The sequence below is a fragment of the Rhinatrema bivittatum genome, chromosome 2 (genome assembly GCF_901001135.1).
Source record: "Rhinatrema bivittatum chromosome 2, aRhiBiv1.1, whole genome shotgun sequence".
NCBI classification, from domain to species: Eukaryota; Metazoa; Chordata; class Amphibia; order Gymnophiona; family Rhinatrematidae; genus Rhinatrema; species Rhinatrema bivittatum.
Window position 1 is genome coordinate 413,136,400 of NC_042616.1, and position 26,471 is coordinate 413,162,870.

At 42.6% G+C, this 26,471-nt stretch overlaps 1 protein-coding gene across 4 annotated transcripts in view; it reads right to left on the minus strand.

Moving 5' to 3' along the window:
- The window catches only part of TOM1 (target of myb1 membrane trafficking protein), a 148,019-nt gene that overhangs the window by 48,089 nt on the left and 73,459 nt on the right, over positions 1-26,471 (minus strand). For all 4 annotated transcript variants that reach the window (XM_029590127.1, XM_029590126.1, XM_029590125.1 and 1 more), the window contains exons 7-11: positions 23,642-23,758; positions 12,589-12,722; positions 12,435-12,486; positions 10,305-10,410; positions 8,050-8,170 (exon numbers count right to left, since the gene is read on the minus strand). In XM_029590127.1, coding sequence (XP_029445987.1) covers positions 8,050-8,170; positions 10,305-10,410; positions 12,435-12,486; positions 12,589-12,722; positions 23,642-23,758 — 530 coding nt within the window. The remainder of the gene's footprint in view (positions 1-8,049; positions 8,171-10,304; positions 10,411-12,434; positions 12,487-12,588; positions 12,723-23,641; positions 23,759-26,471) is intronic.

A 26,471-nucleotide genomic window follows, 5' to 3' on the forward strand; every position in this document is an offset into this window, starting at 1 on the left:
AGCCATAATCCTCCCATGCCAGCACATCCAGATAACGCTTTACAGAAAGATATGCAGGGAAGACCATGGCTGCCCTGCAAATATAGTCCAGCACAAGAAAATGCTCCTCTGCCTAAGATGCTAGATAGGACCTGGTGGAGTGTGCATGCACCAATTCCGGAGGCTTCTTACCCTTCAGCAAGTAAGCTGAATCCATCATCTCCTTGATCCAGTGAGCCAGAGAAGCCTTAGAAGCAGCCCTCCACAGAGGACCAAATCTGTCTGACTTGCAGAAGGTATTGGTGACCTAAAGATAAGTCTATGCACATTCATACATCCAAAGACCTGATACTCAGGTCCATGCTCCTTCTGAGAGAAAGACAGAAATGAGATCAATTGATTAATATGAAAAGTGGAATTCACATTCAGGAGAAAAGACAGCACTGGTCGAAAGGATGGCACTGCCTCTGCTGAAATAACCAGAAGGAACCCCAGCAAGATAAGGCTTGAAGCTCAGAGACCCGCCATGCGGAACAAAACTGCCATCAGGAATGCAGACTTCAGCAATAAATCCTTCAAGGAACTAAGGGATTCAAAGGGTGTCCCCACAAGGACTGGCAGCACTAGACTGAGGTCCTTCAGGACAACATTGGGCTGGAAAGTTGGTCGCAACCTTTTTATGTCCCTCAATAAACGTGACACTTCAGGATGAGCTGCTATAGAGCCACACACTATGGGCCCCCAGTAGCAAGAAATGGCTGCCACCTGCACTTTGGACAAAGGGCTGGCCCTGAACTCTTAGACAGTCCTAAATAAAGGCCAAGGAGACACCTGCCTGGATTTGCAGCACTGCTCAAATAGATGCCAGACCCAAATATAAGCTAAGGAAGTGGACATTTCCTAGACTTTAACAGCTTAATGATTACCACCAAGGAATACGCTGTCTTACATAGCCATCTCCATTCAAGAACTAGGCCGTAACACAGAATGGAGCCGGATCCTCCATGACCACAGGCCTCTGAGCCAAGAGACCCCATGCCTTCGGGAGGTGTAAGGGCTGGTTCAGCTGGAGCCTGAGGAGATCAGCTTACCAAAGTCCATGCGGCCAGTCTAGCACAACCAGAATGACTGTTGCTCTCTAGCTCTATGTGCATAGTGGTGTGCCTACTAGCACCCACAGAGGAAAGATACAGGAGCTCTCCCTCCAGCCAGGACTGCACTAGAGCACCCATCCTCATTGACCCCTGTTCCCTTTGGCAGATTAAAAAACTAGCAGTCTTCACATTCCAGTGGGTCGCCATTAAGTCCACCGAGGATAACACCACCTGCGGCAAATTCTGCAAAAAGGCACCTACACTCCTCTCCCACTCTCCAGGTTCTAGCAAATTTTGGTTGAGGAAATCAGCTTGCACTTTTGGTGGAGCATCTCTCCAGCCAGGACAGAGTAGACATTCTTTTCCACCCATAGAAACATGAGACATATCTCTGCTGACACCTCGCAACTCTTGGTTCCCCTCTGTTGGTTCACATATGCCACAGTGGTGGAGCTGTCTGAGAGGACCCGCTCAGCCCTCTAAGTCAGTAAGAGGAACTGGAAAAGCACTAGGCAAATAGCTCTGATTTCTAGTTAGTTGATGGACCACAAGGTCTCCTCTGGAGATCAAACTCCCCTGAGCTACCTGATCCTGACAATAAACCCCCCAGCCTGAGAGGCTCGTATCAGTTGTGACCAAAATCCAGTACAGAGTGACCAGACTGACTCCTCAAACTAGAGGGAACCATCCACCAGTGTAGCGACCAACGCACCATTTGATTCCGAGGCAGTCGAATTCTTTAGCCCTTGGACTGCAGGGATCAATGCATCAGAAGTGATGCCTGGAGTGGGCACTTGCAAGCTCTAGCCCATAGCCCCCAAACCCCACCATGGCCCTTTTGAGTGCCCTCCCTCTTGCTCTGGCTTCCCTCTACCTATGATCCCTTACTCAGTATAGGTCCTCCTGCCCTCTCTGGCTATTTCCCTAAATCCTTCCCCCCCCCCCCCCCCCAATACTCTCCCTCATTTGGCCCCTTCCTAAATGCTTTCCCTCTTCTGCTCCTTCCTCACTCCTACCATCTCTCTATAGCCCCTTTCTGAGTGCTCAACCCCCTCCTCCATAGCCCCTTAAGTATCTTCCTTCCTATCCCTTTTCCATCGTGGCCTTTTGCCTGGTCCTTCTCCTCCCTTCCCCTCATGGTCCTATCCCAAGTGTTCTCCCTCTTGCCTCCTTTCTATCAGACCCCCAGGGATGGCCTTGTGGACCTTTAGGGGTTCACAGATCTCAGGTTGGGAACCACTGCTGTACATATTTTCTCTGTACAGACAAGATCAGAGATAAAAAAAACCCAAAAACTTAGGTGTACCTCCTGAAGTGGTTAGGGAGCAGTCTGAACAAGAAGTAATCTGATTTTTTTTTTCTTTTTAAAGGAGTTTGACACAGTTGGGGGGTCCATTATTAATATCCTATCAGGGTTTTGGCTATAGTTCAGGCTCAGAGACTTGATTCAACACATCCAAAGCAAAATCAAGAAGCAATAGTCTAAATACTGAATGTGATGCTGTTAGAAGACATTACCTTACCTTTTACTAGTAGCATTAAATTTTAGGATAGTATATAAGATGGTGGTGAAAAGGCTGTGTTAAAGTAACATTAGTTACCAAGTTATATATGCACTTTAATTCCACTAATTAGAGGGCTCTATTAATTGTTGTACTAAATCAATTCCCCTTGAAATCACCCCTTAACGAAATACTCTCAACCTAATCTTTAAAATATATCACTTCGAGCTTCTGAATATCCAATGCTGGATTAATCATAAATTTAGAGTATTAATACCAATGGTGGCCAAGTTCAGATCTTGGACCCAAAAAACAAATCGGTAACCGATCCAGTGAGCTGTTGTGACAGTGACGACAATAGGAATCTGATAAAAGAAAGCCCTTTATTAACACGCCCGACTCTGGCCGAGTTTCGCTCCTTGTACAGAGCTGCCTCAGGGGCAACTAGAAATAGACACAAATGATTAATAAACATATGTATATATAAAACAATAATGAATAAGAGTGTACACATATACTAAAGATTTAACATAAATAAAGACACACAAATGTCATGTTGACAAAAAACAAATAAAAACCAAATACATAGATATGTGTAACCTTATAAACTTAATAAACTTAAAAAACAACATATATATATGAAAACATAAAATCATAATGAATGAGGATCGATCATAATGAATGAATAAAAAATAACACATTCAAAATTAGAAAAAAACAGTAGTGACAAAGTGAACTGAAATAAATGCAAGCGATAAGGAGATAGTGACCCTGTGTCAAATGTAATATATAAAGTATGGTTAATGCTTACTCGATTCAAAAAGGACTTGAAATAGTCAGTGTGGAAAATATCGCATTGATAATCCTAAATTTGTAAAAAACAGAACATATAACATGAATAAATCATAAATTGAACAAAAAATGAAAAAATGGAAAGAACTTGAATGAATGTACCTACAGCATTCTCACGGGAACAATTGATTATTTCTTGTCAACATGGCAATGCTATGTGATGCTGAAAATTATGTAAAGTGCATTCAATGTGTATTATCTGTAATAGATAAGAAAGAATCGAGTAAGCATTAACCATACTTTATATATTACATTTGACACAGGGTCACTATCTCCTTATCGCTTGCATTTATTTCAGTTCACTTTGTCACTACTGTTTTTTTCTAATTTTGAATGTGTTATTTTTTATTCATTCATTATGATTTTATGTTTTCATATATATATGTTGTTTTTTAAGTTTATAAGGTTACACATATCTATGTATTTGGTTTTTATTTGTTTTTTGTTAACATGACATTTGTGTGTCTTTATTTATGTTAAATCTTTAGTATATGTGTACACTCTTATTCATTATTGTTTTATATATACATATGTTTATTAATCATTTGTGTCTATTTCTAGTTGCCCCTGAGGCAGCTCTGTACAAGGAGCGAAACTCGGCCAGAGTCGGGCGTGTTAATAAAGGGCTTTCTTTTATCCGATTCCTATTGTCGTCACTGTCACAAGTTCAGATCTTTGCATATCAGAGCGAGGTTGTGCAAGAATTAATTTATCCCTGATGTTAGGACCCCTTGTAATCACAATTATCATGCAAAGATCTGAACTTGGCCACCATAAATGTGGCCAGTGTACACATTGCAGTAATAGCATTGATGGTCCATCATGGACGGTACCGACCACAGGATATAAAATTGTGCAGAAGTTGGAGACCATATGTAATTCAGACTATGTAGTGTACGCTCTGATTTGCCCCTGTCCTAAGTTATATATAGGCAGAACTACCCTCAAAATCAGGATCAGGCTTAATGAACACAAATCAAAATTTTATACAGAAACTGTGGCCACTCCGATTATGCTGCATGCAATGTAGAACTAACACACATTTTCTCCAATTAAGGTGGACGATTGTGGAACATATTGCACTGTCATTACTAGGAGGAAATTGTATTGCTATATTAAACCGGCGAGAAGCTTTTTGGATATTTACATTGCGGTCTCAAACACCGGAGGGTTTAAATGAAGAATTAGATTGGGGTTTGTTGATTTGAAAATACGCACTGACGTAATTGAGACACATCTGGATTGGTTGGTTTTGAGAGGCATTGAACAGGATAGAAGATCTGTCAGCAATGGGAGTGGAGAAATGAATTGCTGAGAATCTGAGGTAGCTTCATAGAGGAGCAGACTTGAAAAAGTCAGAAATTGTTCAAAAGCAGACAGCAGAGGTAGAAAATGTCGTTTGAGAATGGACGCTAGAACACAGACAAGGTGGATTGTTAATGATTACAACAAATGGATCACCCATTGGTGGGGATAAAAGATCATTAAGTATGAAACTTTCCCCTCCTTCCAAATTTATTTTGTGCATACATCTGAATGAATAATTGGTATTAATACTCTCGATTTATGATTAATCCAGCATTGGATATTCAGAAAATCAAAGTGATATATTTAAAGATTAGGTTGAAAGTAACATTATGACACTAATGTACCCAAGGTCAGAAATTCACTTTTCCTGTACCCAGCTACAACAGCACCCTTCATGTCCTGCCCCTAGTTCTCTTTCCTACCATTCCTAAGGACTTCCCTCCACCATCTCCCTCCCTCTCATGGTCAACATGAGCATCTCAGCGTGCTGATCTCCTCCATCCTCCCATGGACAGCGGCAACATCAGTTCTCTGCCTGCCATCCACTCTGCCTTTTCTTCCAGAAAATACAGGCAGCAAGCAGCAGCCTGGGGGTCAAACCACAGCCTCTGAAAAATGGCTTTATGAGCTGCATAAAGGCCAGATGTGGCCAGCAGATTACCCAAAGACCACCTCATTTCATTTTATTAAAATTGTATGCGCCACACATTATTTTGATACTTCATGGCTCTTAACAGTAATGCAAGCCAACCAAGCACACACAGAGAAAGCGGATTCCTATTAAACAGCAGGCTACATGGCAATGTAATAAAGCTTTAGCCTGGCCCCTAGAGAAGCTGCTGTAAATAAAAACAGGTCAGTGGGATAGACAGTCAGATTCTTGCTGGCTTAGCAAGTTCTGACATAACTCAGTCGGTCCCTGTGCTGGTGGTGAAGGGGGAGCCTGATCAGAACAAGTCTTAACGCAAGTTAAGCCAAGGATAAAACCTGAGGAAGAGCTAGAGGTCCTTCAGGGAGAAAGCATGAGGGGGATGCCAGGGCAGAGAAGAAGTTAGCTGTCTATTAAACAGTGCCATCAAGGTAAGGAAGAGAGGACAGGTGGGGCGGGAGGGGGAGGGGGGGGAAGAAAGGGCCACAGAAGGTAAAAAAGGAAGGAAAAAAATGAGGTCCGGGCCAGAGGAGGATCCTCCTGACTAGACTCGTCCGTCTCTACCTCCCGGGAAACTCCACGCCCCACGGGAGCCTGAATCGTCCGGATGCGTGTCGCCGCCAGTGAATCCTCCTTCCTGGCCACCTTCCCAGGTGGGCCCTCGTGAACCTGATCCACGGAAGTCCCCTCTTCTGAGCACCACTTGCCAAAAAAGCCTGGTGCATTAAGAGGATGAACTCAGGGGATAAAAAACAGTCTGGGGCTCCCCTCAGAGCACCCCCCCCCCTCCCCCACTGGGGTGAAAATCGGCAGGAAAAAATGCCAGAGGAAGATTCCCTCCCCCACAGCTCTTGCCTCTGCCGCACGAAAAGTATCCAAGATGGCTGAAATTCCCATGCTGAAAGGGAACACATCGGCCTGCACCTCAAAAGGTAGCAATGGCTCTACCAGAGCCAAGCTGCTGCGAAGAAATCACGGATAAGCTCAGGGAAGGCTCCCCACCAGAGAGGCACAGAGTGCAGCAATCAGCCGAATTGCATCTTGAAAACACTCCCCGCAGAGCGAGCAACGGTTCGAGTGGGGCATGCCGCCGGAGGAGCCGCGTGAGTAAAGTCAAACCGGCCCCCAAAGAACAGAGAAAAAAAAAAAGATGCCCAGCAAGACCCACCACTGACTGGACGATCACAGCCTTCCTGCTGCTAGCAAGCCCTGCTGCCCGTTCTGCCTGCCTGTACTCTGTGGCTGGGGTTTTTTTTTTGTTTGTCTTTTTTTAAGCTTGGGTCAGAACCACAGTTTTTGCACCTCCATCTGAGGGAGACAGAGAATTACTGAGGAGCAGCAGGTAGCACACTGGGTTAAGAGAGGGCTCTCTCGAAGTTTTTCCTCAGTCTCCATCTGCTGGAAGGGAGGCAAAACCAGCTGTCTGGACTGATCCGGGTACGTACAGGGAACTTTGAAAATTGCTCCATCACACCCCTTTCCCTCAAAAAGGAACCAAAATGTCTCATACTCTTGACAGAGTGCATGGAAACCAATGAAGAAAGAAAAAGCAAGCTGTAGTGTCATCACTATGATTGTGCAACTCAAATTTTAAGAGATGACAAAATTCCTTCCCCAAGTGCTTATACATTCCACATCAGCCCAATTCAATAGAACATGGAGTCATGTGACTGAAAGATGACTCAGCAATTTAAAAAAAAAAAAAAAAAAAAAAGATGGATGAGTGGTCCATGCAAGATTAACCCTACAAGGATGCAGGGCCCAGTGATACTGAAAATCAGGAGAGAGGAAAAGTTGCTCCCCCACTCCCCTAAAATTGAAGAGCAGGGTTGGGGGGGGGGGGGGGGGAGAAGAGTGGATTATTATTTTGCACTCGTATTAAGAACATCTCTGCTTTAATGTTTTTCAAAATTCAGCATCTTTTATATGCATAACAGAATATTTAAAATAGACAACTGAATGAAAAGTTTCCAGTGAAGGTTTTTGCCAAATCCAGCAATTTTATGAACATACGTCTCATATACATCTGCGTGTTGCATAAACTTGTTTTCGTCCTCCATCCTGGCATGGGACACCACCATGGACATTAGTAGTTTCTGTCTGAATTCAGTCAGCCTCCTTCATGAATGCCCGTATTGTCTTTTGCTTCCAGATCTACCTCAGAGTGTTCCAGAGACTTGGCCTGCACTGCATTCTAATAGCTTCCCTAATCTAATCCCATTTCAGTGCCGGTGTGTGTACTTAAGGGCCTGCTGACTGCAGCTGAGGTGCTCCTCAGGGAGAAGACCATTAAGTCTAGCTGTTACATATTAATGGTGGAAAGACGGCCAAAGGAAGAAGCAGGGGTGGTTCTCTAGAACATACAGGGCTCTACAAACCTCCTCCTTACTGCAATGGCATCAACAAACCAAAACAAAACTTTTTCCGGCTTTACAGGGTAACAGACATTGCCAAACCACATGTCAGAATAACAACCAGTAATAATTTCAATGTACAGCGAGACGGATGACCACCTCACATGATAACACATGGTCAGGGTAGCTTCTGTACTACCCATGTGTACGGAAGTGACAGAACAGAACAATCACTCCCTGCACTCTGAGAAAGAGAAGGGATGATGGAAGACAAGTGTAGAAAAAAAAACAAAACAAAACTCTGAACTTACTTTTTACGTTGATCTGCCAGTGAGCTGCTCCTTGTTAGAGCAAACATGTCAAAGTCATCTTGTGGTTTGACTGGAGCATCCAAAGACTTCAGAGTTCCACTAATCGTGCCAGAGTTCACATCTTGAGAAAGGAGAGGACAGAAATGTGATGATAAAAAAAAAAAAAATGATCAGGTAGGACTGTTCCCCTCTCAGGGCTCTACTAAAAGCCCAAAGTGTTGTAGTAATCTATTCCTTATGTGACTAAAAGACCCAAGGGAGCATCTAGTTACAGACCCACGATGAGGACGAGGGGGAGCCAGTGTTAGAAGCCTACAGTGCCTTCAGGAGAAGAGTGCAAGGTGTCAAATCAGTTCTAAGCACCAGGTCAAAGAGAAGGAAGAACTTATTCCTTAATTAAAATTAAAAGCAGCTCACAGCTGACCAGAAGAGGGAAATCAGACCGGAAAAGGGTCAAAGGTGAAAAGAAGAAGTCAGGACAAGACTTCTACCATTGCTTGCAATTGCTCTTCATAGCTTCTTGTGCCTGCGGTAAGAGTAGGTTAAGTGGTGCCAAGGACACTGCAACTTGCCAAGCAGATTACATTAAGATGACATGGTGATGGAAGACTGGAAAACCAAAACCTTCAGGTCTGGCTCTGGGGCTCTGAAGTTTAATTAAACCCCCAAAATGACAACATGGAAAATTATGCAAGGACTTGCCTGTGGCAGCTTTATATCTAACTATCCACCAAGTAACCATGACTTCAGAAATACAAAGAACACCCTGAAAAGTTAGAGGGTAGTTTTCTAACAGCCCACATAAGTTTGCTAGCAAATATGCCCATAAGTTACCCCAATTTTCAAATCTAATTGTTGCGAGTTATGTTTACTTTGAAAAATTGCCTCACCAAAACCACCCAACTACGCCTGCTAAAACGCATGCAGAAATTTTTCGAGAAACTATACACGCATACCCTTCCACCCAATCTGGATAAACCTATACAGGACGTAGGCACGCAAGTTTGCCCACAGAGTGGGCAGGCAATTTTATAACAAGCCATTTGTGTGGATAAAGCACGATTTGACCCACAGAAATGCCTTTTAAAATTACCCTCTAAAATTTTTTTTTAAGAGATGTCATTACTTTAAGCTCCTTCCTTGCAATTCAGCTTGAATCCTAAGGGCAAGCATATTTGTAACAGTGGAACAGAATGGGCTCTAGCTGGCTTCTGTGGTCCTTCTAGCCGATGATGTCAATCAGCTCCAGTGAGCACGCAGTAAAGGACAACTTACTAAACATGGCAGCTCGCAGAGGTTGAACTAGATTGCAGGGGAGCTGCTTACATAATTCAAACAAAACACAGCAAAATTCAGAATGGATGCAGGGTATTTTGGCTGTTATGCAAACTGTTCAAATACAGTGGATACACTTTTCTTATACAGAAAATTATACCTGTTTAGCACTGTGCAGTATTTCCAAACTATACTTAAATATTGTATCCAAGAGTGTACAAAACCAAATTACACCTAATTTCCAAAAAGAATAAACTGATGACATAGACAATGGTCACTTGCCAGGGAACACAGATCACAGGCATAAGATGCTCACAATCATAGCCAAATGGAAGCAGACAGAATGCTAGAGAAGGAACCACGTGGGATAGACCTGCTGTATACACATATATAGACACCCACTTTACACACGGAGGGCTTGATTTATGTAGGGTTCTCTGTCTCTATGGGAAAGCACCTTGAAAAAAGTCAGGTCCCATGGATGCTTGCTCATCTTCAAAGATGTGAAATCCATTTGTACATCAGGTACAAACTCATTCTAGCATAAAGTCAATTTTATGTTTGTCTTGACTAGATTAAGCTTCATGGAACAGAGATAGTAAATAAGAGACTATGTGCATCTGTACAGCACTGCTTAAGTCTAGAGCATTTAAAAATGATAAAAATTGTAGTAATAATGATAGAAGTGTTTCATTTGAAGCATTGAATACAAAGCAGTTTTGATTTAAGCAATTACACAGCTACCGACACAGTTTAAGCAAGGACGTTAACTGATATAAACAAGATTATATTAATTTTGAATAATACTTTTTTTTTTCTTGTGTTTGTTTTGTAGTTGGTTCTGAAAAAGGTAATTTGCATCGTTACCCCTCTTTGTAATGAAGCCTCTACCAGCACGCCCCCTCTCCAACACAGCACCAGAGAGCAGGGGGTGCCTGACCCATTTCATGCTCCCTTACAAAAACCTGCCCGATACGTACGCATGCCCGCCAGCTGGGACGACAAGCTGGAAACTTCTGACTGCACAACTGGAGTATGGGGTCCCGGGCTGACCAGAGGGGCTGTGGCTTCGTTCTCACTTGGGACCTTGGAAAACAAAATGCCCAAGGTTAGCAAGGCAGGGCCCCATCGTCACTTCCATCCCGGTAGAACCACAAGAAGTGCAGACATTTTGTTGATCCAAAAAAGTTTCATAAAGATATTTTTTTTTTTATTTATACGGCAACTCCACTGTTAATTATAATATTCCAGTTCAAGATCAGGGCCCGCCCCCCCCCCCCCCCGACATGGACCCAGTGTTTCGCCAAACTGGCTGCTTCGGGGGGGGGGGGGGACGACAACACTGTTAGACCAATTATTCTGCAAAGACAATTATAAATATCAAGTTCAAGGAAACTGGATCAACGATATACAGGGATGCAGCTGACACAGAAATGACTTTAACAAACACTTATGTTTGAATTTGTCTATCAGGACATACCTTACCTGTATAAAAGAGTAGAAATTTACAGGGAGTGCACCAGTCTTACAGTGTAAGAGATTTAAATGCTCAGATCATTTTGGCATGAATGAGAACAACCAATCACAACACAGGAATAAGTTGCCAATCAGAACATAGCAGACTAATCTCAGGTAAAAAAAAAAGAGACGAATCTCAAGTAAAAAAAAACTCCACTCAAGATCACAGTTCAATCCATTAGGAACGACCGTATCCAAGAGATCCATTTTTGTTCCCTCTATTAAAATATCAGAGTAATTACCCCCCTCCCCCCCCGCTCAGGAGGGCGGACCACATCGATAACAAAAAATTTAAGGTCAGATACAGTAAGAGTGTTGAGCCCAGTGTTCTAAAGGGGCATGTTCCCGATGAGTATTAATATTCGATCGATGTTCAATTATACGTGTTTTAATCATTCTGGACGTTTTACCCACATATAATTTCTTGCATGGACAACTAATATACACCACCCCGGATGATGTACAGTCAGAGGAACTTCATAGAGTAAACGTTCTCTGTGTGGTCGGATGTGTAAAACTCGAGATCGCCATAGTTAAAGGGCACACTGAGCAGTGGCCATAGGGACTGTGGCCACTCACAGCAGCAGATTGTACACTGTCTGAACCAGCATCTCTCTTAATTTTTTACCTCTACGGTCTTTGTCAGCTCGCATACTTGTGCTTTGGATCACTTCCATCCCAGGCCATGTGGCAACTCTGGCTTTTTCCCTGCCCAGCATTCTGCTGCCATGAGACTAGGAGAACTGTTGGACCTGTCCATGCTATGTGCTGTTCCCAATTTCTCTAACCTGAGGTCCAGGCACATCACCTCCAACACTGCTCTCTACTCTTTCCCAGCTCTGCTCTGTCACATTGCACCTGCATTGAAGTCTGGATGCGATTGTTGGCATTAGTAAGGTCATTCCCCAGAGCATCCAGATCAAATCTGTGAAGATCAGAAGCTCTAGGATGTGTCTGCTCCAAAGGGCAATATTGTTACAGTAATCCATTTGGATGGTAGTACTAGACACTGCCAGTGTTATGGGACCCAGTCCAGAAGCTCCAGGATTGTTCATGAAGGTTTACAATAAAGGAGATGTGCCTGACCCTGCCCTTTTTCTGTAATTAGAAACAGCCTCACCCAGCTCCTACCAGTGTCTCTCTCAATGCCTGAAAGTTCCACAACACAACTGTGACGTACGTCATCATATCGCCTCATTTGAAATGTCAGAGTGAGAAAAATATTCCTAAAACCAGGAAAAGCTTCTAAAGATTCAGCCCATAGTATCTTTTTTTTGTCTTCCCATGCTGCTATGTCAAACAATCCTGCAGGTTGAATCTTAGAAGTTTTGCGGCTGCCAGGAAGATTCTTTGTGTACCGGGGACACAGTCTCAGGCACTGCTGGGTACTCTCACCATCCAAATCCCCTCAAAGTCATGGTGAAGGCCAGGAGGCAGTTACACTTCTTGGTATGGACGCGACTGGTAACGGGCCACAAGAGTGTATGAAAAATCCTTCATACCCTTCTCCATCAGAAGCTAGATTTGTGAGGGTGAATGGGGGAAGCAGAGGGGGTGACTGCACTCTCCACGTCACTGTGGATGTGCCATACCTTGGTGGGAGCAGCGGCTGGCATAGCTTGTCCTGAGCGGAACCTCTCAAACCTGGAAAGAGAAGCAAAAAGTGAATGAATAACCTTTGGGAGGAGAGAAAAAACGTGTCCTGGCTTTTCTACCAACACTGGGAGAAGCTGGGAGTCCTAGTACCTGTCATGGCGGAGAAAGACGTTGTTCAGGTTGTCATTCACAATGAGCAGCTCCTCTGTCAACTGCTCATTGGACACGCGGGGGATGAGCTCCAACACCCTCTGCTGCATTGCTCGGCATGTGCGGTTCAGCTCCTGTGGGAAGAATAAAATAGCCATCCAGAAAGAAGACTATAGTGCAAGGTAGAGTCCCTAATCTCACATGTAGTAAGTTATCGGAAGTTAAGAGTGGGTGAGGGGTAGATTCCAAATAAAAATAAATAAATTTAAAAAAACAAAAACAAAACAAAACCAATCACACTACATACACTGGTTCCTGAGATAGCTGGTTTTACCAGGAGAACTAACAGTCCCACCTACTTTAGAACATAAGAACACAAGAATTGCCATGCTGGTCAGTCCAAGCTCCATCCAGCCCAGTATCATTTCAGACAGTGGCCAATCCAAGTCACAAGTACCTGGCAGATCCCATAAACTAAATCCAGTTCCTATTACTCCCTCCAGGCATAGCAATAGCTTTTAGTCTACCTGGCTAATAATGGGTTATGGAATTTTCCTCCAGGAATCTGTCCAAACCTTTTAAACCCCACTATGCTTGTCGCAGTCATCATATCCTCTGGCAACAGATTCTACAGCTTGATCGTGCACTGAGTGAAAAAGAACTTTCTATGACTTGTTTTAAAATTTGACTGTTAGTTTCATGGAATGTCCCCTTGGTTAATATATGAAAGGGTAAATCTTTCTTACCCATGCCACCCAGCTCACAGAAGTTTATAAAAAACTATTACATCCCCTCTCAGCCATTATTTTCATTATGTATTTGTAATTTTGATTTAACTTTGTCTATGCGAGTTCCATGTACTCTTCTTCTGGGTCTCGTGTACTTAATCATGCGACTGGCCTATTTCCATTGTCCTGGTAAGCTATGTCTAACTCAGGCTTCAAGATTGTCTCACTGAATGTTTGGGGTCTTTCTAATCCCATTAAGCGGAGAAGGATCTTGCAGTATTTTTGCAAAAGACTCGTATGTCTAAAGCTGAACATGATAAATTGGCTACAGGATGGTGGGTTCTGTCTTTGCGTCTTCTTATAATATCAAACGTCGGGGGACCTGTATGTTATTAAATAAGTAAGTCCTTCCGGGATCTTGAGGGCCGGTATGTAATTCTTGAGGGTGATCCCTATGGAAAATATATTTTATCAATGTTTATGGACCTAAATATGGCTCTGAAGAGTTTGCTTCTCTTTTTCTTGAACTCAAAACCTTCTCTTCTTTGAATGTTATTATGGGTGGGGATTGGAACTTATGTTTTAATCCTTCTCCTGATAGATCAAGTGCTGCAGGATCAATTCCCTCATTGCTTGGGAGTCTTCACAGTATCTTGCAGCATTATGATCTCAGAGATATATATCCCAGTAGTAGGGACTATACCTTTTATTCGGCCAGACATTCAACCTATAAATGTCATTGTTGGGTACAGCGTATCTGGTAAAAATGACAATGCTCCCCAAATTATTATATTTGTTCCAAGACCTTCCCTTGGCCTGTTCCTAAGGGGGTTTTTCAGCAATTGAATGGCTCCATTTCTTCTTTTCTTTGGAGAGGGGAAATTCACCGCATTAAATTGTCCACCTTGCAAAAATATCTCGTAGAGTCCAATATTTTTACATAATCTGTTAAGCTTACTGAAGTTGCCATCATGGAACAAAATGTCCCATTTCCTTCATGATACTCCAGGAAAAAATGAGCTCATTTGGAAGTTTTATTGGACTCTGAGATGCCTTTGTGAGGACTGAATATCTGTTTACTTTGCAAGTGAACTCTCACAGTATTGCTTTGTTTTTTCTCGCTTTCTTTGTATTTTGTGTGTCCATAAATAAAGAGTTACAAAAAAAAAAATTTTTCATCTACCATTCAGATGCTCAGTCTCCTACTCACAAGGTCCTTCTGCACTTCCTAACAATCTGCTACTGTTTGAATAATTTGGTGTTATCGGCAAATCTGATCACCTCACTTATGTTTCCAGATTATTTATGAATATGTTAAACCAGCACAGGTCCCGGTACAAATCCCTTGTGCACGCCAACAACCTTTCTCCATTTGGGAACCTGACCATTTAGACCTACCCTCTGTTTCCTGTCTTTTAACCAGTTACTCATCTACAATAGGACACTGCCTCCCATCCCATCACGTCACAATTTCCTGAGTTGTCTCTCATGGGGGACTTTGTCAAATGCCTTACGAAAATCAAAATATAGTGTAGCAACTATCTATATGGTTTATTTACAGCTTCAAAAAATTCTTAAAAAAGGCTAAGATAAGACTTTCCTTAGGAGAACCATGTTGACTCTTTGCTTAGTTCCAAACCTTACATCCCCCTGGAGTTCTAGCCAGCAATCTGCTGTTACAGCAGAGATCTCTTTTCAGCTGTTTTCCCAAGCATAAGATGAAATTGCTGCCTCTCTTGACTGTGCTTTCTTGCACATCAGCCTTTGATCCTGACAACTACTCTGAGTATCTCATATTTTATGCTGCCATATTTGTTGCTTTCTGACCTGCAACACATATTGCAAGTGTATAACATGCTCTCAGAGTATTCCAAATTACTGCCTTCTATGCTTTATGTACCATAAAGAGATACATGTGTCTAGTGTGTTTGTGACACACCAAGCTCTTTTGATAATCTAGCCATTGATTTTGAATGGCTTAGGTCTGCCTCTTTCAAATATCTGGAGCTATCAAACATTTAAGCTTCAAGAGAGTTAGGTATATGGAAAAATACACTCAACTTGTAGTTTCTCATTGTTAAATGTATAAGAAATTTACTTTAAAAAAATTCCCTTTACACAGTTCAAGCATGTTAAGAAAAAAAAAATTATATAAACACAAACAAAAGACAAAACAAACTAAGGATGAAAATGTGAAGGCGATTCTGCTCTTCCTAGCCTGAAAAAAGTCAATGCAAAACCCACAACCAAAAGGGAAGAGAATATAACAAGTCTTAAGTAACAGGTTCAAAAACCTATGGCACGTAATGTTTCAGGAAGAGAATTCCAGCGAATTGGATCCGTAGCAGAGAAGGTATACTACCAGGACTCTGGTATGAGTGAGCGCGGGGACACACCTTATTGCTCAGGATGGATTGTAAATGCGGAATGTCACACATACCAATGGGGACATTCTGTACGTTAGAAGCTTGTGAACCAGCATAGAGACTTTGCACTTAATTCTAAAAAAAGTGCAACATGGAGCCAGTGCAATGACTGAACAATGCAGTTTTTCATATTTGCACTCGTCAGGATCCATGCTGCTGCATTCTCCACAAATTGTAATCCACAAAGAGCACACTCCTTGGGATCATCATATAAAGAGTTACATTAGTCAAGTGTAGTCAAAGCCCCAGCTTGCTTAACTTGTATGAAATTTCAGATCCCAACAGATTTTAGCCACCGCATCATGCAAGTCTTAAAAATAGTCTTTGCATTAAAAGATCGGACTCTAGCCTCAGATTCTTGACTAGAGAAATTGGACTCACCAGCACCAAATTTGAAACTGGATGTAACACTGATCATCAGGAAGAGTCTCAAAACCATCACCTCTGTCTTTGAAGTATTAAGAATAAGTATGTTATGAAAAAGCCATTGCTTAACAGCAGACAGATAAATCAAAATTAAAAGCAAATGTGTTGAGCTTGTTTGAAGTTTTAGGCACAAAAAACTTGAATATAGTCTGCGCAAATTCAATAGCCAACTCCTAATCTGGAAAGCGACTTGCAAAGGGGCATAAGGCAGATATTAAATAGGGCTGCGGTACCCCAGTAGATACAGATTGGTTCTGCTTATACATCCTAGCAATCTGTACTTGTTGCGTTCAGCCTGTGAGATAGGAGAAATCACTTGAGCACTGGCCCAGCATCCCAGTGGACTCCAAATGAGATAAAGATATGACTTGAGTGTCAAAAGAGGCAGAGATATCTATCAGGATCAATACATACATGTATCCGGCTATCAAAAACCACACTGAAACATAACAGAAAATATTAAAGGTCTCAGTTCTAAAAAAATGTTTAGAAAACCAACTTGATACTGGTCCAAAAATAGCCTGTTCATCCAGGAAAAAACTGTTTTAGTACCAAGCCTTCAGGGTTAAGTTTTTCCCACAGATAAGAAATATTTCAGCAAGGAAAGCTTCCAAAAGACCTGTCACTTCCAAGTAACAGCTGGGCCCATCCCACAAGGCATGGGTCAGTAAATGGGAGTATAAACAGTGACTCCGAAAGTCTCTTGGTGGGGGGGGGGGGGGAGCAGGAGGAGTCAAAGATAGTTCCGAGAGCTGTTTGTTTCCGACAGGCCTCGTCCAAGCTTAGGGAAGAGAAGGTCGGTTTCCCCTTTTCTAGCCTCTGAAGTGAAGAGGGGATTCTATGCGTGTTCCTGAGTGTTCAGATCCAAGTAGGGATCCAGGTTCCAAGGGATAAGGATGAAAGAAAGGTCTGGCAAAACAAGCTGATACAGCCATCTGTGTGCAACTCTGGGAACAAGAGGAGGATTCTCTAAATTCTTCCAGATTAAGATTCTGGCATTTTTGAGCAATATATAAGATGTCACGCTATGTAGTTCAGTCCTAATAAGCCATTTCCGAGTGGTCACCAATTCATCCCAAGTAGTGATGCCAATCCACTAGATTCAAAAAGCTATTCATCTGTGTAACTGTGCACCTTATCCCATCCAAAGTGTGTCATGACTCAATTGTAAATCCACAAAATAGAAAAGGAGAGTCAAATAATGTGAATGTAAATCGATGGGATGTGCAAACTAACATCAGTATATAAAAGCGTTAAATAAATAAAATGTATAAGGAATTGCATCTGCATGTAAGTGGAGTCTAAATTCAAAGTAAAATTGGTTCTTACTTGCTAATTTTCATTTCTGTACTACCACAGATCAGTCCAGACTCCTTGGTTTTGCCTCCCTTCCAGCAGACAAAGTTTCATGGGCACCACCTGCAGCTCCTCAGTATTACCAAATACCCAAGCATAAATAGACAAAAAGGTTTCTAATATTCAACACTAATATTCCCTGGCATGAGCAGAGGAGAGAGAAAAATTTATAATTGAGAACTATAATGCAATCTGAAAATTATTGAAAAGGATTAAACAATGGGGCGATCGGAGGTGAGAGGAGTTGGGCTGCCCTATTTCCTGTCTCCTGGTTCCAGCTGGGACAATTTACCAGCTTGCAGAACTTGTCTTGACGCCCGAACCAACTGGAGTTGGTTATTGTCATCTGGAGGCGTGACGGGTGAGGTCACTGAGGAGACTGCTGAATTTAAAACACATGGCAGGCAGTGCACTGCCGCTACGTCACCGAAAGGGTGGGCGGCTTTGGCCGGTTGAGACTGGTGGACTGGGCTTGATTGCTCATCTTTTCCCTTTTAAATGGGGAAAAATAGGAAGGCAAAACTTATAACTTCTTCTCCCATTACATATGATCTAAGAGGCTCTGTGGACAATCACATGATTGGATCACCAAATGAAGATGAGGGGGCTATTTTCTCAGCTTCCCTAAATCCCAGTAGGGGTCTGTCGTCATCTCCTCCTCTGATGTCAGTAAGGTACAGGATATAATGCCTGATGGAGGCGTAGACTTTGAAAAGCCTAATAGCCATCCATAGGCTAGAAATTTAAAACCTAACCAGTTACTTTCTGTTGATAATAGTTACATCTGTGGAAATAGACCGGCTCTAGCAGCCTGTTAATGTTCCTAATAATGTTACTTTTATTGATTTATGGAGGATGATATCCAAGCTGGATTCTAATGTTTCTCAAGTGAATGCATCTTTGTCCTTATAGTTAACTCTAATAGACCTATAATTAATGAACAGGCTAAGAAAATTGCTGGTTTTGAGAATGATTTTGTTGCTTTATCTTCTAAAGTACAGTTATTATAGAATTCAGAATGTATGCATATCAAGGACAGCTTGCTTATACATAATGAAACTGAGAATATAGAAAACATGATGCGTTGTAAAAACTTGTGTTTGGTTAACTTTCCCCAAACACGGTTGCTATCACCACACGAAGTGTTTAAACATTTAAGAGAAGTATTATTAAATGAGGATGATAATATACCGAAGATATCTAAATTTTTTTTACTTTCCAAATAGAATGGTGAGAAAAAATAAGCTCTCAAATGATATGGTTGAATCCTCAAGTTTAGGGGTATCAACCTTCCTGGAGCAATCAATCTGCTCTCTTCGTTTCCTTCTTGTTAGAACAAGATAAAGATAAAGTATTTAGAAACTTCTTTAGGAATAAAGGATGCTTTATTTTGTGGACAGAAAGTGTAAGTGTTTCCTGACGTCTCCCAAGCTACACAAGCTCGTTGGAGGCATTTCTGGTCTCTGAAGGGTAGGATTTTGGCTAGAGGAGCAAACTTTATTTTTCTTTTTTACAATTTCCTTGTTTTTGTTGTATCACTTTTCAGGGGGAAAAAGTTTAGATTTTCTGACCCTTTACACTTGGAGACATTTATTAGATAAGAATCCAGTTGGGATAAAGAAGAATGACTACTAGAAAAACATTGCAACACCTCTCACCTATTTTATTATTATTTGGATATATGCATATATTCATAGTTGTATACTATGTGAAAGTGTGCACATATTTTCCTTTCTCCCCCATGATTATGGGTTTTTGTATGCAGAGAGTTGCTCTTTCCTAAGTTATTTCATGCTTTGATTTGTAAATCTGCATCTCATTTTTCTTATTTTATGTCTATAATGGTAATACATTGGAAAATTTAATAAAGAAAAAATTATAAAAAAAATGAAAAGCATTAATGAGAAACTTGTGCCATTCTTCAGAATTATTCAAGAAAAAAAATATATAGATCAAGTGGACTCTCCAAAACATCTTTCCACTACTGGGTGGGGTTTCTGGCCTGATCTGTAGTACTATAGGAACAAAAATTAGCAAGTAAGAACCAATTTTCCTTTCCCTGTATGTACCCAGATCAGTCCAGACTCCTGGGATGTGCCAAAGCTTCCCTAACCAGGGTGGGACTGAATATCACTTGAACACTTTCACCAAAAGCTGTCAACATCTAGGGCCCAGACATCCAATCCATAGTGCCAAAGTATGCCCCATCTGCGAGAAAGTCATTGCCTCCTCAGAGAGCTCCCATTCTCCTGGGTCCAAACACTGCCAGCTGAGAACATCCCATGTCTTAAGGGCCTTAGTTAGGGAGTTGGGGATGAGAATTTGGACGTATAGTAGTGCTGTTCCAGTAATGCTGACGTCTGTGAGTAATTTTAATAGTATTTTGTGGTTGATGGTATCGAAGGCAGATGAGATGTGGAGCATTGCTAGGAGGTAGGAGTGACCATTATCAATACCTGTAAGAATGGGCTCGTTCTACCCATTCCAAGGCAGCCTCCTGGGCAGAATGCCAACTGATATTGCCGCAAGAGATTTGCAGGGCAGCTACTTGGAAGTCTTTACATACTTTGTCCCCAGGATCATAAACTGGAGGTAAGTCTGATGATCTGGGTGAATCTCTATGTGAAGATACACCTCCAGAGAAAGCCAAACACTCCCCGCTTTCTCACTGCTGCTATGAAGGACCTCAGCATTTCTATCCGGAAACAGGAAACTTTGAGAGCTACATTTACATTATTTAATTCCAGAATTGGACAAAAAAAGGTTCCTTCCTTTTTTGGCACCACAAAATAAATGGAATAATGCCCCATCCCCTGCTCATCCTGGGGGGGGGGGGGGGCCAGGAACAATGGTCCCCAATATCCGCAGCCACAGTACGATCAGCTTTTTCTCCGAGGTGCACCTCGAGCTTCCTGTCTTGCAAATCCTTAAGAACTGCCATGCCAGCTACCGGAATGGTGGTTCTTTTTATGACAGCCGAGACAGGCATCCACTTTTGGCACCTCAAGAACTCCAGAGAGTGTCTTCAGGCGAAGGATAAAGCCCATCCTTGGCCCTGCTAACCTTAAGGTTAGTCTCTGGAGTGTCCCACTCCTTGGCCACCAGCTCTTTAACTGACCTGTGAAAAGGGAAAGTCCTGGCTGGGCCCCTCAAGTCTGTCATGACCAGAACAACTTCCTCAAGGTCGGCCTGCTCCTGCAGAACCGCTACCCCTAACTCTGCTAGGACCAGTGGGATTAGGGGCCCGAGCTCCTCTTTCAAAAAAAAGGCAAACCACCTTGGGATAGCCTCCATCATCGCTGGGACCTTCCCCACATCCTCTTCCGGATCCTGCGGTAAGCAAAAAGGATCAGAGTCGGGAGAACCATCCCCAGATGGTAATCCTCGATCAGACTCTTCCGAGGAACCATCCATGAGGGCCCCTGACCCAGAAGGACCAAGGACCCTCCAAATCCTAGTAGCCCCCCCAAAGTCCCCGAAAATCTGGACTTCTTCCTGGGGGAAGGTTCTGTCAGCCTCCTCTTAGGAAAGGGCTGCTTCATGGCCTTGTGGTCCAAAAAGGCTTTGTGCAGCAACAGCAAAACTCAGGTGAAAAAGGAGAGGTACCCTCAGAATCCTCTTCTACAGGATCAGGATCTTCCTCAGACTGCCCCCTGTGGGCTCCCTGGGCCTCCTCAGAGCTGAATTCAGCTGGAAAAAGCTCAAGCGAGAGTTCCCCTCTCCCCTCCGCAGCTTTCTCCTTAGCAGTGAGTGTGTCCAATACGGCTGTCATTCCCACGCTCAGTGGGAACAGATCCTTGGCCCCCCGCATCGCAGCCTTTGGTCCACCAGAGTTGCGCTGCTTCAAAGCTGCCACCGCAGCCCTCCCGATATGCCCTCTCCATCACAGAGGCAATGAGAACAGCAGCCAGAATGAGAAGGGTGCGTGGAGCTGTCTTCACACGCGGTGCACAGTCACCCCTTCGGCATGGTCAGGACCTAACTTCGACCACACGGCAGACGCCCAGAGGGAGGAAGGCAGTGGGACAGCTCCCTTTACCACCAGCAACAGGGAGATTAAAAGCAAAGCAAATGCACCTGTTGACCTTTATTTTCTTTTAAACTTTATAAAAGATACAAAAAGATCAATCTTATCTGAAGTGCAGCAGAGGCTTCTCCCAATTCTCCTGGAGGTGAGATCTAGGTGAGATCTAGTCAGCAATCTAGGGTCCCCAACCCCTGCTCGTCCACCTCTACAATCAGGAGGGATGGCCCCCATCAGGGCCTGCCAACATCCTGGGACAGAAATCTCAGCTAAATCGAACCTCTTATTTTATTCCCCCCCCCTGGTACAGAACTGCAGGTTTTGCACCTCTTCATCTGCTGGAGACTGAGAAATACTGAGAAGCTGCAGGTTACACGCCGGGTTAAAAGGCAGTGTCTGTGAAACTCTGTCTCCATCTACTGGAAAGGAGGCAAAATCCAGGAGTCTGGACTGATCTGGGTACATACAGTGAAAGAACCATTTCCTGATTTTGATGATTTTAGAATCTAGGCTGTATTTTTGGTGTACCTGATGAACGTTTGATTTGATCAAACTATTTTTGTCTGGAACAAAAACACACTGAGTGTAGACTATTTTTAAGAATATCCCTTTACGGTCCCTACAGATTTATCCTGTCCCCATCACAGAATCTATATTTCCCAAGTCTACAACAAATGGGTCAGTGCTCAACAGGGACTGGAAGTGTAACCCTCTCTTCCCAACAGATTTAGTGCACCATCTTATTGATGGTAAAAAATTACATTTCTTCATCTATGCTGGATCTATTGCAGCTTGGTATACAGAGGGCCTGATTCATCCAGGTCTTTGCCAATAGACAGAATGAAAATCCTCTGTGAACCAGGCCCTGTGCTGATTTCTTGATCTTTTGAACTGGCCTGGTGGTTCAGCTGCAATACTGTCAAAACAGGAGGAGATGCAATTTCAATTCCAGAGTCCAACCTTTGCTCTGGATTCTGCAGAGGTAGCGGTTTCAGCCCTCGACAGGGAAGGTAATCGAATACATGGCGAAACCTCGTGCAGACTCATGGTGCACATGGACTGTGTTTTTAAGGCTGCTGTGCTATGGCCCTTGGCCAAAGTGTGTTGTTGTGATGGCCAAACCAGATGAAAGGGAGGATGATGATTTGAGAATGAATAATCAGAGCTACAGCTCGGTAGAAGCTGGTTTTTGATTAAGCTTCAGCCTAGAAAAGCAAGAAGAAAACTGAAGGGAATATTTCCCTATTTCAAATATATATCTCCTTGAGCTCAAAAGGACCCATATGCAAGGATTAATAGATGTGAAAAGATGCCAGATCTGGTACTTGCTAGTTAGCGGAAGATGACCTAGAAGGCAGGTCTATAATCTGGGTAATTCTTTCCACTACATCTATCCATTTTGTCACATGCTTATTCACCAAGGGTCAAAATAGACGTACTCATCACACAACTCGTTAGGTAATACCCACTATTCCTGCTAAATGCCTTAAATCTGAGTGATTATCTTTACGCATTTACATTAGCTTTACCATTGCATAAGTATGAGACTGAATCTGCATTGTATAGAGTTAGTATCTCACAGGACCCTTTGATTTAAGCCTTCTGCTTTTAAGAGATTTTTATCAACAAATTTTGCACCAAAACCTCAAAACTATTAAAACCCAAACACAGCTTTCAAGGGGAGAATTTGAGGAGCAGCTCATGTGCTGCTCATGACAAGCACAGAGGAAGTCAAAACAGGCAAGCTCCAGGGTAAGGATGACCCATGGTCAACACTGAGAAAGGAAAAATACATTTACCTTAGTCCTCCAGGTCACTGTCCCAAGGAGCTTGATGAGTTGGGGACCTAAAAATATTTTGTAACTACTCATTTGGGGGTAAGGGGGAGGGGAGAGAACCTACCAGCAACAGAACCACCACTGGGACAATCATTTGAGTGAACTATCAGAACAGGAGTGGAGATTGTTTAAGATCCCTGGCTGTTTTGTAAAGCTGCTGCTTTGGTACAAGAGACTAGTAGAACTCAATAGTTTGAGTGAATCAAGATGAAAGAGGCAAGTCGGCACCCCCTTTGCCCACATAGAACATCTTACCTGAAGCAGCTCCAGATCAGAGGGGCTGGCCTGTCCTGGCACCAGCTCTGTCAGCATCTCAGACATCACCCGCATATTGCCATTCACCACTTCCAGCTCACTGCGTAGTTTGGTGACCTATACAAGACACAAGTGGATAAGGGCCAGGAGATTCAAGAGAAAACAAAATGCAACTTAGAAACAAAATATAAATAGCAAAGGTCCATCCATTTTTCTCTGTGTTGCAATACCACAGATCCTACTTGCCCTCTGGTTTTTACCCTGGCTTCTCTGCTACCAAGAACTTTTTAAGCCTGGGCAGGCATTCTTAAAATTCTGCTACTGTGTGCCTCTACCAACTCAACTGGGACACTGTCCCATGTATCCACCATCCTGTCATGTGCATGACTGGTCTGGAATTCACATTGCTAAGCCAGCTGCGCCAAATCACTGCTAAAGTTCAGGTCTTCTCTTGAGCACCTCTCAAAACCACTCGATCCTCGAAAAAGATTCTGGCTGCAGTGGTGCTCAGAATGTCCGAGCTTCACTCAGCAGGGTAAGTGCCAGCATTAGAGATAGCCTAAAGACCTGGATTTATTGCCAGAGCTCAGCTGTAACTCAGGCCAGACAGAAGACGTGGGAATGTTGTGGAGGCAATGTTCACAACCATTACACAATAGGGACACCTAGTAGCCAGAATCAGAATGCACATGTGGGTCCCATCTACGTGTCCTGACCATGCACGGTCGCTGAAACAGCTGGGCTGGAAGGGAGAGAGTTAAACTGGGAGAAAATCCTCCCCCCCCTCCCCCCAGGTAGTTGGGAATTAAGGCTCTTTATGTAGCTTCATTAGAAACTGGTTCAGATTAAGCTGGAGGCCCAAAGGAAGAAGAGAAAAACAGTTGGGACAAGCTTTACCCCACTTCCCAAAAAACACCTAGAGACAGTCAAGGAGGGGAACAAGATGGCCGCCACCTGAGTAGTACGCTAAAGAGCTCTCAGATTCTGGGATTTTCCTTGGACACTATGCTGGTTATATCCAAAATTTACTATTTACCTCTAAATGAGCGGGATCGAGGATTATCTGATGCTCAATCTTGTCTTTAAAAGTGACATTTTGGAATTGTCTCAAGGCACTGTAGTAACCAAACAAGCTACTTTGTCGGTTGCATTTACCTTTGTTTTTGATAAAAATACTGTATTAAAGCTTTTTCTGCAAAACCGCTCTTCCCTGTTTCATGATCAAAAAATGTGGTTTTCCCCTGATTTGGCAAGGGCCACTCAGCAACGAAGAACATTTTTATATGAGAATGGAGGTTTTGTCATGAGGAGCCAAATTTATGTTGAGATATCCATGTAAATGTTTGGCATATTATTCTGATTCTAAATGTGTTTTTTTTGAGCCTACACAATTGCAATCATTACTCGATTCTCATTCCTGAAGAACTCCCTTTATTAGGGTTAGATGCATAGAATTAGTCTGGAGTATTCTCGGCATATGTTTCTTTTTTCCTTTAACTTTGTAACCGCTTTTGATTACACTTGTTCCCCTCTTATTTCCTATAAATTGAGATTACATGCTTGATAGATAACCACAATCAAGTGTAAACACTATTACTTGATTATGTTGATTTCTATATATGATTCCCTCTATTTCTGTACGAGAGGATTCTTGTGATTTTTGAAAATTTATTAAAAAAAAAAAAAAAAAAAGCCAACATACCACAAAGAGCCAGTGCAGGAGTTCATGGCAGGCAGCCACCTACATTTAGAATTAAATTCCCCTGTCACCTTTACATCCACTTCTATTAAGGTATGAATATATAAAAGTTAGAAGATATTCAGGTCACTATTGAAAACCAGAAGCAGGGTTTGTTTCTGCATACAGGAACTAATTTTCAAAGGAGTTCCATGCGTAAATGTAGCATTGCAGCAAATTTTCAAAAACCATTTATACGCTTACAGGTGTAAAACCCGGTTTTAAGTGTGTAAATCCTTCTGAAGATTGCCCCCTTAGGTTTTATTATGTTGCTGAAGATAATCACTAAAATTAGTTAACAGGGTTAAAGTTGAAATACTAAACACATTTAGAAAAAAAAATATGAAAACAGGAAGATCTTTCCTTCTAGTCTGGCCTCTTCCTTTTGTTTGCTAAGGAAAAAAGTGAATACCACAGGGTCTCCAGCAGACCTAGAACTTTCTAGAAAGATTTTGTATTGGTTCTGGGAGTTGTATTTATTTTTCCTCATTTATAAAATCCCCTATCCAACCTCTTTCCCAGTCTGCTTAGGCAACTCAGACTTTCCTCACCAGGTAAGTGGTAGCAGAAAACCTCTGCCAGAGGCAACCCCTCAGCTCCACTTTTGCTTCAGCAGGGGACACTGATATAGGAACAGCCATCTTCCCTCCCACCCAGGGATCAGGCCTATGCCTCACTGGAAAGAAGACTCATAAGAAACTAAGTAGTGCTATGCTAGGTCTGATCAATGGTCCATCAACCTCAGCATCCTGTCTCCGACTGTGGCCAATCTGGGTCGCTCGGGAGTATCTGGCAGATCCTAATGGAGAGATCCATTCTAAAGCTGCCCATTCTTTGAAACAAGAAGCGACAAACATCAAGTCTATCTGGTTACTAATCTTCCAGAAGATTATCAAAAACTTTTTTAAACCCAGCTATGCTATTAATTTGGTCATCTTCCAACATATTCCACACTTATTTGTGCATTAACTGGAAAAATACACACTCTTAAAATCTACTATCCATTGGTTTCATGGAATGTCCCTCAGCCTTCGTACTGTTGGAAAGGGTAAGCCTTCATTGGCTTCCTGTGAAATGGTGGCTAAGAGTTAA